We start from the raw sequence: 14,490 nt of genomic DNA on the forward strand, positions 1-14,490 counted from the left end.
GGCTATAAGAATGATCTTAACTAAGAAGGAATTTAAATTGTTTCCTTGTCATGGAAGTCTCCCCCTCCCCAATTACAAATTAATTTTTACAAATCCATGTTTTTTGGCGTCTGATTATTTTTTTAATGGATCCATTTTATCAGTTAATCGAGAAATGTTTCCTGCCTCAATGCTTGGAGTAATTCTGTTTCTTTGGACACTTTAGGTGGTTCCAGATGTTGAGGAACAGGACTATGTTTCAGATAAGCCAGATATAAATGTGGGGATATTTCACTTCTGCTTCTGGCGTTTTGGAGAATGGATTGATGTGGTCATAGATGACCGCTTGCCAACTGTAGACAATGAGCTGATCTATTGCCATTCTAACGACCGCAATGAATTCTGGAGCGCCCTTCTGGAGAAGGCCTACGCAAAGTACGTGATTGCTTTGACTTGGCACAATTTCTGTTCTTTCAACAAAATGAAAACTGCCTCGTAATGTTGTTACAAAATGTTACAATCTTACCAAAACCAAGTGGTTTTAAACAAATTGCCCATGATGATCATGGGGCCTCTTCCTACCTCATGCCTTACATAGAAAACACAAATTATCTAAGAGTGATCGGGGGTCTACAGTAGAAAGACTAAATTAAAAAGAGCTGATTTTCACTTTCCCTGCAGTGCATAGAATACACATGTAGCATGGTCAGATTGGGAGGGTTTCCTATGAGAAATTTCATGGGGACAGAAGTACTATAAGGGACTCCCTCAACAGTCCAGATAAAGTTGGCAAGGTATCCATACCCAGTGCTATTTTTCTAGAAAACGAGGTGCCAGAACTCACCATGAACCCATGTTCTCTTCTAATGACAATAGTGCCTACTTGAGAGGTGCCAGACCTGAATTCTGGCAAGTTCTGGATGAAAAGAACACCCTGTCTATACCTGTAGGTAATGCAAAGCTCTCCCTTGACATCACAATTCTACTCTAGTTCAAATTTAATGGGGCTTATCTGCAGGAGAGTGGGCAGGAAATGGCTAGGAGGACATAACTAAAAGGTGTATGCCTTTCATTCTCCCACTCTGAGCTAAGGATGGTGAGATCTAGGTCTCTGGGTAAACAAATTATAGGAAACAGCAGTTTTTTAGGGGGCTAAGATTAGCTAGCGAGATGGCAAGGCAGAGAATTGAGTTTTAGCTTGACCAGCTTACATCATTTTGGAGTTCTGGCTGCCTTTCTCTGGAGATCTGATGTAGCGTAGTGGATTTCCCCATAGGTTGGAGTATTTAAGCTGTGCCTGCTCCACCTTTGCCCAACCCGTGCATTTTTAAATAAACCCAAATATTGCAAAATACCAACAAGTGTCTAGTGATCTCCTAACAACGGAAATGAAACCTAGGTAAGCACGATGCCTCTAGAGGGGAGTAGGAGGGAGGCAGCCCATTGGGAGCAGCGAAACCTTCTTCATATATCTGGGTGTGTCCTCAATGTACATTGTGTTACCACTAGGCTGGCCGGGTCTTATGAAGCCCTGGATGGTGGCAACACCGCAGAGGCCATCGTTGACTTCACAGGAGCAGTTGCAGAATCCATTGACATGATTGATGGCCACTACCGCAATGATATCATCGAGCGGGCGAAACTCTTTGAAGACTTGCTGAAGGTGCAAAGAAGAGAAGGATTAATCAGCTGTTACATCATGGTAATTTTATATTACTAAGAGAAGGAGCATTTTAAAAAATTATAATAACAGTTGCTTGTCACCCAGAAAGTCTCTTAGAGGCCTACACTGAAAGTATATATCCCATTCAAATGTGGAGGAGGATTCAAATGATGCATAAAAATTCCATACAGCATGGTAGGGGAAACAAAAAATAAGGAAAAAAAACCAGTCCCCACCCCATAACAATAATAAGAAACAACATTAGTAAACAATAAATGAAACAATACTACAACCCACTAACTAACAAATTATCTAAGAGTGATAGGGGGTCTGCAGTAGGAAGACTGAACTAAAAAGAGCTGATTTTCACTTTCCCTGCAGTGCAGTCACAGGAGCCTGAGTTGTGTGTGTGCATGTGCATGTATGCTCCATACTGACATTTTCGATGGGAGAATGACAAAGCGTAAGAGATGTCTGGAGCTGTGCATGGAGTGAGAGTTCACCCGTAGTTCCCTTGAAGGCACACTGGATTGTCGGAAGACAAATCTGTGTGGAAAGAGCTCCCTGGGGATAGAAGCTGTGAAAACCAAATCTGCAATCTAATCTGTCCCTTGCTATGCTCTTGACTCTTCACAGCAATGTGAGGTTCCACCCCCTTTGGAATAGGGCGAGGGATGAATAATTCCTGGATCAGACATAGATGAATAAAGCAGAGTTTTCCAGCTTCCAGTCCAAGCTTCTACTGCCTTCCCTGTTTGTTTGGTTGCTTATTTCTCATAGTCACAATTAATTTTCCAAACACTCATTTACAGCAGACAAATTGTCATTTGGTGCTGATTACAAATTCTAGGAGAGCAGTTGTGTTGCATTTTTTTTTATTTGCTTGCTTGCTTACTTGCATGCAAATAAATAAAATGCAGCAGAACTACTCTCCTGGAATTTGTAATCACCACTCATTGGTGATTATTTGCTTGCGTACTTAACCTACAAGCAGTTCTAAACTGCTTAATAGTTTAAAATACAACATAAAAACCTATAAAATGGTATTATACAACAGACAAAACCCTGGAAAATGGCAAAGAATCACATGGCGTTTCTTGGTGTCTTAGTTTTACGAAACTGCCTTTATTATACCATTCATAGGCCACTTACTTGTGTACATTCAGTGAAGGGATATGTATATACACACGGGTGTTTTACAGTGCATGATATAAGGGGAAGGGCCATAGCTCAGTGGTGGAGCATATGCTTTGCATGCAGAAGGTCCCAGGTTCAATCCTTAGCATCTCCATGTAGAATTGGAGCAAACCCTGCCCTAAGTCCTGGAGAACCACTGACAGTCAGTGCAGAGAGCAGAGAGCTAGATGGCCCAATGGTCTGACTCCATGGAAAGGAGCTTCCTATATACCTATTAGACCCAATAATGCTTTCATTCTGTTGGCATCAAGATGACAAATTTCTGGGTAGAAGCAACCTTGCATGCCTCCCTTGCGTGGAATTTTAGTGGAATATAGCACATGTTTAGCACTCTTTCCAATATTTGCAGATAGTTTTTTCCCCTGAAGCAAATATGAAAACAAGCACTAAGCATGCTCTATATTCCAGCTCCAATGAATTAAACTGCCATGCAAATGCAGCCTCAGTCAGACATTGGCCATCAAACTCAATTTGGTCTACACAGACTAGAAGCTGCATGCAGAGGAGTAGGGAAACCCATACAGGGCTAAAAGAAGCCCTGGAATGGGTTTAACCCAGGGGCTTATGTGAACATGATGTTCATTTGTAGAATGGCTATCTTACCCAGGACTCTGTAACAAGCAGCACCCCAGTCTTTTTATAGACTGAACAAAATACATTGCTCGTAGCAGCTCACTGGAACACAGGACGGAGGCCATTGTTCCAACTAGCCCAGTGTTTTCTGCATAGACTGGCAGCAGCTGTCTTGCGGTTTCGGACAGTGGACATTCCTCCACTCCCCATTGAGATGTTACAAATGCAACCTGGGACCCTCCACGTGCAGAGCAGGCACTGAGCTCGAGGTCTTTCTTTGTCTCTTCTTATCTTGTATGAAGACATTCCATTTGGCTTGCATTAAGAGTAAATAGCGGATGTGGCTAAGAAAAGCATATGGTGCTCTTCATTTATCTAGCCAACTGGTTTCAGACACTCAAGGCTATGGTTTTCTCTTGACCTGTGGTAAAAATACACATGGCATGGAAAATTAAAAGCTGTGTAAGATTCTCCATGTGAAAGTCCATCAACATTCCCAAGTTTGACTCTGGTTTTGGAAAAAAGCAAAAATTGCCGACAGTAATGTGAATATCAAGAAGCATACAAACAGGAGCTGATTGGTTGTGTGATGGACGGTTTTCTTCAATTGCACCAGTTGTGCCTCTGAACATTGCTCCATGGGGACAAGAGCAATATCAATTCAACATCAAGCTTAAATGAGCTTCCCTCACAACTTAGCTTCTAGCAAAGGTGGATGTGTTTGCAAACGCTATTACGTGTTTCTACACAGAGAGTTTTTAATTAATGTGTAGCTTTATAACTGAAAATAGAAAGGTGATGCTACATGTTTTGGTTTTATCAGGTGACTGAGAGAAGAGATCCTGTGTTTGGATACAGAAAACATTGGTGTACTAAGAATTGCTTTTCGTAATAAAATAAAATTTGAAAAGGAAGCGGGTTACAATTCAGGTTGGCAAGTCACCACCAAGATTAATGGAAATCTTTTTCAGTCTTTGCAGCTTTAACAAGAAGGAATAGTGCTATAACTCCTTATGCTGTCATGGAAACGCATGCTGTGTTGTTTGTGAAGAATACAAGTGAATAATTGTTAGGACTGGTGAGAAGCCCATGGGAAATGCCAGTGGATCTCAGTATAACTTATGAAGTGATTCTCTGTGAACTGCAGTTATGGTCAGACATGGTGGATTTGGCGTTAGTTAACACTGATCGTGACTTTTAGAAAACCGTTCACTGATTTGTGTTTTTATTATTATTCCCTCACTCACCCACCCCACCCCCAGCTTTAGAATGTTTTGCTTTAGTTGCCGTTATTATTGGTGGCAGCAGTGTGTATAGGAACAGGCAGTCCGGAAGTAAGAGGAAAGAAGCCTAGAAGCAGAGGTGTGTGGTCAATAAGGACTAGAAAATTCAGTAGATAATTAATGCTCTCCAAAGCTGGGGTGTGTAAATCCTGGCAATGAATCTCAATGAACTGAAATGCTAAGACAACAATTCCAAACTATCCAAAGTTATACTGTGCTAGAGAGGCAATACACAACATGTTAGAGCATGTGTGTGTTTTTTCAAAAGCAGGTATGTTTTGGGAAGGGGTGAGAGTCCTGCACGGTGCTTTGAAGCACTGGTGGCCCAGCAGGCTTGAAGTCAGTGCTGATCAGCAATGACCTCCAGCCAGTTTTCTGTAGCAATGGGCTGTGTGATAAAGTTCCTTATGAGGAGCTTGGTTGAGCAGCTGAGCCAGCTATGTCTCTACCTGCCCCACCCCTGATGCCACATATAAAGTCAGCTTTGGGGCAGGTGGGCATTGGGAGCCAAATTGGCCCGTGAGTCAGAGGTTCACGACCCTTGCTTTCGAGGATCATAGGACCTTGTGTTAAAGTCAGAACAATACTGGGGTCAGTGGGGCAAAACTGATGAAGGGACCCAGATGATTACTTAAGAAGAAGGAAATACTAGATTCTGTGTTCCTCAAAGACTTTTGAAATCCCTGCATTAATTCATGTTTTTCTTACGCCGCAGCCTTTGTCCTCTGATGAATTTGAGGGACAGACTGAAATGGGTTTGGTCAAAGGCCATGCCTACTCGGTGACAGAAATCCTGAAGATGCCCCTGGAAGAGAAGCGCGTGCCATGGCAAAAGACTAAGAAACTCTTCATGATCAGGTTGAGGAACCCCTGGGGAAAGAGCGAGTGGAACGGTCCATGGAGCGATTCGTAAGCAAAGCATGCTTTGATATTTAGGATATGCTTGTCACTTTTTGAGAGAGGTGCAGACACTAAAAGAAACACTCTCAAGTGTGGAAACATTTCCAAGGGACAAATGAAGACAGAGGCAACATGGTGGTGGCTGGCTCCATTTAGAGCGGGGATTCCCAAACTTGGGTCTCCAGCTGTTTTTGGATTAGAACTCCCATCATCCCTAGCTAGTGGGACCAGTGGGTTTTGTCTTGTTTTCTAACTCATGTTAATGCAGAAGCAGAAGGAAATAATTTGGGCAAATATATGTATTTTTAGTCTGTGTTCCTTACAAATTATTTCCTTCTGCTTCTGCAGAATCATCAATAGCCTGGAGATAGAAAACTAGGGCACCCAGGAAAATGGTTCTAAAATAGTCTTCTCCCTGATATGCTAGTTTTGTAGGTTTCTTGTTTTATAGGGAAGACTATCATGGGATCCCCCACTTGTGCCCAAAATGATGTATACACATGCAAACACAGACACAAGTGGGCTCTTCCACACTTTCTCTCATCTTGCCACTTTTCTCCTGGGAAACCTACTCTTTACTGCTGAATCAGAGCAAACATCAATCAGATTGCCTGTGGATTGATGTTTGCTTTGATTCAGCAGTAAAGAGGGTTTTTTCCAGGGAAGTCAACCCAAAATTCATTCATTCACTCATTCATACATGATTCTCCCCCTCCCTATTTTATCTTCACACCCAGTGAGCTTTATGGCTGAGGGGGGACTTGGTCTTCCAGGTCCTATTCAGGCACTTTAACCACTATGTCATTCTACCTCATTTTTTAAGAAACAATTTTACATGCAGCCCCTGAAAATAGACCAATGAACCTGACAGACAATGAACCTGATAAGCCCTGCCTGGAGATGCTGGGGACTAAACTTAGGTCCTTCTTCATGCTAAGCAGATACTCTATCACTCAGCTTATGGCTCTTCCCTTTAAATATATGTTTATACAAATGAAAGAGCTATTTGATTTAACATTTTTCCTCCCCTTCAGATCAGAGGAGTGGAAAAAGGTGAGCCAAGCAGATCGGAAGAAATTAAGACTCACTATTGAAAACGACGGAGAGTTCTGGTGAGCAATGGTCTCATTAAGGCAGCATTAAGATATTTATATGTCAAGACAACCGAAAGGCCCATAACATTTCATAGGCAGGAAGAGGGAAATTAGGGTGAAGGCACTGCTCCAGCCTCCAGCACCACCACTTTCCCATTTCATCCAGCCTCAGCTCCAGGTTTTGGAGGGCCTTGGCAAGATACTGCTCATCAGTGAGTCTACTTACTCAATGCAGTGGGTCCTGGTGGCTCTTTTAGGAGGTCCTCTGAATGGTTGGGAGCCCTTGGTATATGCTCAGCCATGCCAAACTTTGATGATAGTCCTGACTTCTGCCCATCTCTCTACCCTCCATCTCTGCTATCCAACCCACTCCTTGAAGATATCCCTCTTTTTCTCTCCTCTCACCCCTGCAGTATTCTCCTGTCTAGCCCTACCAAGCACCTTTCTGCCATTCAGTCGCTCTAGCAAACAACTTCTGTCTCTATGGCTGCATTTACTTGGCAGTTTATTCCACTTCCCCAACACTTCCCTGTGAATTTCCACATTATGGTTTTAATGTAAGAGAGGATATATTAATTGCAATTTACCCCTCCCGACGCCCACATTTGTGGGTTGAACATATACTGCACAGAGTTTAAAGTCCTATCCTTAGCAGAAAAATGGAGAGCAGGCTGTGCCTTCTTTTAATTAAGCCCAGCTGCAAAGTAAGCTGGCTCCTCATTTCTTACTTCACTTAACAGAAAATAAGACAACAGACTGAGAAGTCAGTTTAAAATATGATTTACTTGCTCTTAGTCTTAGTCTTCATTCTCAACAGCAGTAAAGTAAATGAAATACTTCCATTTACAGTATTAGCAGCCTCAGGCATGTGCCTGAGAATGAAATAGTTAGATACAGTGGTACCTCAGGTTAAGTACTTAATTTGTTCCAGAGGTCCGTACTTAACCTGAAACTGTTCTTAACCTGAAGCACCACTTTAGCTAATGGGGCCTCCTGCTGCTGCTGTGCCGCTGGAGCATGATTTCTGTTCTCATCCTGAAGCAAAGTTCTTAACCTGAAGCACTATTTTTGGGTTAGCGGAGTTAGCGGATTACATAACCTGAAGCGTATGTAACCTGAAGCGTATGTAACCTGAAGCGTATGTAACCCAAGGTACCACTGTATATGTCTGCTCCCATTGCTGGTCAAAGAGAAAGAGAGAGAGGGAACAGTAAATACTTCCTCAGTTGTAACCACTCAAAAAAGGAGAAAATGACATCACACAGAGCCCTCTCTACCAAATTACATTTCTATGGTCAGAGTCTCTGCCTATCAGCAGTTCAGCTCTGTGGTCTTAACTCCATCTCTTGCTGACTTGCAAGAATAGGTGTTGTTAGATCTGGCTGCTAATTTCCCACATTTATACAATGTAAAAGCTACTTACAGAAAACTAATGGAAGGATGTTTTATGCTCATTTCTGTGTCATTTGATTCCGGCAAAATTGCAGCCTCCTTAGCCCCCAAAATCGCAGGAGGGAAGTGATAAAGTTTGCAGTGGCATCATACCAGCATACAGTTTTCCCCTGCTGTTATCCTGAGGGAATCATGGGGGAACGGAAGGATGCATGGGCAGAAAGGGTGGGAGTGTAGCAAGGTACAATTGTCATTCTTTGTTGTGCCACACTACGCCCACTGGGATGAATGAAATTTAGCATGACATGCTGGTATATCAGTCCAAAAACCACAGTTCCATAACACCACAGGTGAAAGGAGCATCAGAAAAATGGGACAGAAGTGCAAGCATTATTGTAACCTGTAAAACTAGTGCGGTATTCCCCATGCCTGTGTCTGTAGCTATGCCCCACCTTTTAGTGTGGGCTTAAGTCAGAGAGATAGCAGCAGAAGGGAAAGTGCTGTTTCTACCAATTAGATACATGCTTGTGTAGTAGGTGAGTTTGCGGGTCTGGTAGTTTCTGTTGTATTTCACATCTGCTAAATTACCTAAATAATAATTGTTCTGTTTTTAAATATATTGACTAAATAAGATGTCCTGAGCATTGAACATCCCACATTTTTCTTACTTGTTTCTTTTCTTTTTCTGGATGGAGTGATGGAGTGATGCAGGGTAGGGATTTGAAGTGCACCACAGCGTGTGTGTGTATGTCTGTGTTGTGCATTTCAAATCCTTTCTTTGCCCATGTCCTATGCCACAATCCTGCGACTCTCTAGGCCAGTGGCTCCCAGTTAGCTAAGTACTGTGGACCCTCTCTTTTTCAAAAGCCAAGCCATGGAGCCCCTACTTTTGAAAACATGGATATTTCTGTTGTAGTTTCGTTATGTGAATGGTGCCACCATACCCTCCAGAATGTCCCAGTGCAAAACTAGGATGTTCATCTTCTGGGCTGCACTCCCATGCAAGTCATGTGACCTGTGCAAGAGCACGGTGCCCCAAAACATATGTGTTATCTGTCCACAGGAAATTCAACTGTATTTTTTTCTACTCTCTGAGTTAGGATGTCGTTTGAAGACTGGTGCAAAAACTTCACCGATGTTGATGTCTGCCGGATTGTGAACACGTCCTTTTTTAGTATACATAAGACCTGGGAAAAGAAAATGATTCGTGGAGAGTGGAAAAAGAATCGAGACCCAATGTTAAACCGCGCTGGGGGGTGCTTAAATAACCCAGCCACCTTCTTCCAAAACCCACAGGTTGGAGCACAGTTATACTTGCTTTCCCCCCCTCCTTCACCAGTGTTAAACTTATATGGAAATAATTACGCAGCAAAGCAAAGCTGAGCCGACAGTTTTCCTGCCATGCCTTTCAGCTTCAGATTTAGGGGCAGGAAGAAGATACTGCTCCCAAAACTGCTTTATGTTTTTGCACCACAGCCAGTTTGCCAGTACTGGGTGGAAATACTAGTCCAGTGGTTTTCAACAAGCATGCTGTGGCACACTGGGGGGCCTTGAATGATGGTCTGGGGTGCCGCAGGTAACACTGGCCTCTGTCCTTCTTTCTTTCCCTCTCTCCTCTAATGCCCTCTTGTGTCTCTGTCTCCCAAAGGCTTGCACATCTGTTTGTTTGCAGCTGCCTTGCTGCTGCCACTGCTGCCTCCCAAGTTAAGGTGCTGACCTCATGTTCACCTTTGGCCAGTTTCCATTGGTCCACTGAGGCTGGGGGCATCCTCTGCCCTTGTGAGGCAGCATGAGGAGGTACCTCTCTTTGGGGCAGGAGGGGCAGCTCAGAGACCAGGGGTGGAAGCAGTGGCTGCCCGGAGGACTCCCAAGGAGAGGAGAGGATGCTGAGGGAACACTCCCCAAGGGAGGAGGGTGTTTGAAAAAGGGTGAGAGGCTGCCAGCTCTGCAGGCAAGAGGTGACATGACTGGGCTCCTGATCCCCACAGGGGTGCCGCAGAAAGAATGTAGTTGGTCAAGGGAGCCGTGGACTCAGAAAGGTTGAAAACCTCTGTACTAGTCTAATTCTGATTTAGACAGCTTTATCCTGTGGTTACCCATAAATCTAGTTTGTTCCATTTCTATATCATCATCATCTTCAAGATCTTCATCATTTATTCTATTCTGATCTGCTGTGTTCTGTTCTATATTAGAGGCATTCAGAATGTTATTTGTGAAGGTCAAGTCTGCTCCCTACATGCAGCCTATATCTTGCAAAAACTGAGGGCACAGATCACTGGTGTTTGCCCCTTGAACATGTGAAGGTGAAGGGCAGGGCATATGGGCACAATTCTAATCCCAACCCAATGCAGTTTGAGGGGGAAAGTGTACAGGACTAAAAAGGAGCTCTGGATTTAACCCAGGAGGATATGACCGGTCTTGTGAGCATGATAATTCCCATAATGTTCATTTGTTTGTGGAGTGACTGCCATGCATAGGACTTTGGAAGGGGCAGCACCCCAATCCTGTGATAATCCATTGTTAACAACTCAGCTACAGGCATTGTTTACAGCAGCAGCTGCTCAGCTACTGAGCCACAGCTCTCCCCTCACCCTGTGCTCCTCTTCCTTCTCTTTAAGTATGTCTTTGATGTCAAGAAGTCACAGGACAAAGTGATGATCTGCCTGCAGCAAAAGGACAAGCGCATTTACAAAAGAGAAGGGAATGGGGACAACTTGGTTATTGGCTTTGAAATCTTCAAGGTAGGTGTCCATGCTGCATGCCAAAGCTGTTGGAGTTTGGTAAGAGCATAAGAACATAAGAAGAGCCTGCTGGGTCAGGCCAAACACATACAACCTGCTAGTAGAGAAGAAGCAGGAAGGCCTGAAGGGAGGTCATCTACTTTTCCAGTAAGTAGTTACTAAAACAGAAGGAATCAGTGCCACACACATATTTGCACACGTGCTGGTTCAGCTAGCTTATTGCAAGCATTGCTGCATCACTCCCAGCAAAAGCGTAGGTATAGGTAGACATAGGCAGAAGGTAGGTCAGGATCTACTGGTACATCTATGAGTGATTTATAGTAGAGTGGCACAGGTTTCCTACTAGCAAGGTGACCTTTTCCATGTAGCAGGCTTTTGTACAACGTGGCTCAGTTCAGTTCTGATACCAAAAACGAAATCCTTAGTGCACTTTGAGACACTCTGTTCTTCAATTCAAATGGTGTGAGTTTTGCACCTGAATTTAGTTGACAGAGCAAGTGAAAACACACAAAAAACACCTCTGCTCCCCCCCCTTCTGCTCTATCTTTATCTTTATGCCTGTTTGAAGTCACAGCATAGGATCTACCTCACTCTCATGTTGTGTTAGATTGCTCTATGCTATGCAACTCAATCTGCTTTCTAACCCTAGGTTGAGGCCAACAGAGAGTATCGAATGCATAAAGTGACAGTGCAAGAGAAAATGGCAACTTCCATGTACATTGACAATCGCATGGTTTTTTCGAAGTTGTGCCTCAAGGAAGGCCGGTATGTCCTGATCCCAACCACCTTCAGACCTGATACTGAAGCTGAATTCATTCTGAGGCTGTTCACAGATGTGCCATCGGAGCTCAGGTACTACGACTACTTGAAGATGACGGCAATTTTCCCTTCCCATTTCTCCCCGGCTAGCATGCTCATCTGTCTTAGACCAAGGAAGCAAAAGATTCAAAGAGTGATGATGAGTGAGACAGATGTACCACACACTTTGGTGGGGAGCACTGACATGATGGCTGCGAAAAGGGCTGCACCCATTTCTTGTGAGGATGACCTTCACTGTGGTTTCAGGGATCACATTGCATGCAACCTTTGTGCTTTTGCCCCTTGCCAGTTTACAACCACTCTCATTTCTCTCGATTACAATATTTCCCAAGGGGCAATATTTGATGTGAAGCTGCCTTGGGGATGGAGATGCATTCTGTTCACCTCCAGATTCCACACAGTAGGAGATAGTTCTACACCCATTCACAAAAGGACTGATATGAGGATTGCAAAAAGGGCTGCACCCATTTCTTGTGAGGATGACCTTCACTGTGGTTTCAGGGATCACATTGCCTGCAACCTGTGTGCATTTGTCCCATGCCAGTTTACAACCATTCTCATTGGTTTCAATTACAATATTTCCCAAGGGGCAGTATTTGATGTGAAACTGCCTTGGGGATGGAGATGCATTCTGTTCACCTCCAGATTCCATACAGTAGCAAATAGTTCTACACCCATTCGGAAAAGGATTGCAAACATGAGGATTGCAAAAAGGGCTGCACCCATTTCTTGTGAGGATGACATTCACTGTAGTTTCAGGGATCACATTGCATGCAACCTTTGTGCTTTTGTCCCATGCCAGTTTACAACCACTCTCATTTCTCTCGATTACAATATTTCCCAAGGGGCAGTATTTGATGTGAAGTTGCCTTGGGGATGGAGATGCAATCTTCTTACCCCCAGGTTCCACACTGTAGCAAATAGTTCTACACCCATTCACAAAAGGACTGGCATGATGGCTGCAAAAAGGGCTGCACCCATTTCTTGTGAGGATGACCTTCACTGTGGTTTCAGGGATCACATTGCATGCAACCTTTGTGCTTTTGCCCCTTGCCAGTTTACAACCACTCTCATTTCTCTTGATTACAATATTTCCCAAGGGGCATTCTTCAATGTGAAGCTGCCTTGGGGATGGAGATGCATTCTGTTCACCTCCAGATTCCACACAGTAACAAATAATTCTACACCCTTTCACTAAAGGATGCAAGATTGCCTTTCTACTGGTGTTTGATACTATCATTTATTGTTTCTCATTCTTTTTCTTTTATATAAATGTCAATTAGAATAAAGTGTTCTTCCTTTTTGTGCATTTATGTTTTCATTGGCCTTCCTGATGTAGAGATACAAATTAGGTCGAACAGTGGAACATGACAGATTTGATATTCCTCTTATTGAGCTGGAGAATGCCTCCTTTCCCCATATTAGAACAGTCGTGTGTCCTCAGTGAGGTCCCTTTTGATTCTAATGGGCTGTGCCTAGAAGATATTCTGAACACACATATCACATGGTCTTTGTGTTCCCAGCTTCTAAAGAATTAGGATTGGCTTAAATGCAAAGTGCTCAAGAGGAAGATACCTATGCAGTGTTGCACACATCCAGGTTGTTCTTACAATCAGAATGTTGCATTAAAAATTCAAAAACAGAAGAAAAGAAGAAATGTTGCAGAATCTGTAGCGTGCTATGCTGACATGCTAATGAACCATACTTAGTAGCTGAGCACCCAGTTTTAATGAGGCATGGGGTGTGTGCTAGTTCCTACAGCTGAGTTTAAATTGGGTCTTGCTATCTTTTTATCATGGGACCACAAAAGGGAGAAGCATTTTTTGTTATATCTCATAGAATAAATGTGTTTGTGCCATACTCATGTATGGTCTATTTCTGTATTGACTGCAATTCCCTGTAATAGGCACATGTTTTTGTATGCTAGGCTGTGGTCATGCTCCAGGGGTGCCCTCAGGAGCTTAGCATCCCAGACCCAGGAGGCATGAGTCTCTCTCATCAAAGCACTGAAGGCAGGCTTGCAGGAGTAACACAGTCCAAACAAGCCGAGCTCAATCACAGAAAATAGTCTAGGTCCAAAAGTGAGTGAATATTGCAGGAAATTCAGCAAGGTGGGCACCTGGGAATTGGGAGCCAGAGCCCCATTTATTTCCAGCAAGTGGGGGGCTCAAGAGGGTGGCCTTATATAAGCTGTCTTTTTAGAGCATGTCCTAATCACTGCTGCTGTTAGTGAAAGAGCTCCAGTGATCGCTCACTCATGACTAGCGTGGTGGCTCTGGGGTTGTAGACACATGCTCTTCAGGCCAGACTTGGAGCTTTCTGACACCAACATTCTTGAGGATCTGGGTGGCTCTGCCTCCTCCTCTGACAGCTCGAGAGACTCTTCAGCAGGCCTCAACTTGGATGGCCCCTCAAGGGGATCATCTGCACCAGCTTCAGGGTCCTCAAGGCCCTTAACATGTGGGGTGCCTGGCTAAGAGGACTATCCTCTTGGGGCTAAAAATAACACCTGCACGTGAACAGCTGCTCGCATTTAGGTGCTCTGCACAATCAGGACAGCTGGGACCAATGGTTCATCCTGGGGTGGAGGAATGGCAAGTGGGGTGCTGTGGGGCCTGGTGTTCAACATCTTTACAAATAATTTGAAGGAATTAAGGGATCAGGATTCAGGGTGGCTTTAACATATTGTAGGAGTGGGCCAAAACCATTTTTTAAAGTCCTATTTCAGTAGGTACAAATTCAAGGTTCGACACATAGGCAGGAATACTAGGATGCAGAAATACAGGATGGGAGGGGGGCACCTGGCTTGACAGAACACGTGAAAAGGATTTAGGGGGTCTTAGTAGCTT

The 14,490-nt window shown here is 43.8% G+C and overlaps 1 protein-coding gene and 1 long non-coding RNA gene across 4 annotated transcripts in view; one reads left to right on the plus strand and one right to left on the minus strand.

Moving 5' to 3' along the window:
- Positions 1-14,490, minus strand: part of LOC310669724 — a 550,125-nt gene that overhangs the window by 385,896 nt on the left and 149,739 nt on the right. The gene's annotated exons all lie outside the window — the stretch shown is intronic.
- The window catches only part of CAPN6 (calpain 6), a 64,622-nt gene that overhangs the window by 36,139 nt on the left and 13,993 nt on the right, over positions 1-14,490 (plus strand). For 2 of the 3 annotated variants that reach the window (XM_083423528.1, XM_083423529.1), the window contains 7 exons: positions 206-414; positions 1,489-1,681; positions 5,411-5,604; positions 6,630-6,707; positions 9,182-9,377; positions 10,700-10,822; positions 11,472-11,674. In XM_083423528.1, the coding sequence (XP_083279654.1) occupies positions 206-414; positions 1,489-1,681; positions 5,411-5,604; positions 6,630-6,707; positions 9,182-9,377; positions 10,700-10,822; positions 11,472-11,674 (1,196 nt within the window). Of the gene's footprint in view, positions 1-205; positions 415-1,488; positions 1,682-5,410; positions 5,605-6,629; positions 6,708-9,181; positions 9,378-10,699; positions 10,823-11,471; positions 13,472-14,490 lie in introns of those variants that run through there. The other variant, XM_083423527.1, reaches the window with a different exon arrangement.

The sequence above is a fragment of the Podarcis tiliguerta genome (genome assembly GCF_965153285.1).
Source record: "Podarcis tiliguerta genome assembly, chromosome: Z".
NCBI classification, from domain to species: Eukaryota; Metazoa; Chordata; class Lepidosauria; order Squamata; family Lacertidae; genus Podarcis; species Podarcis tiliguerta.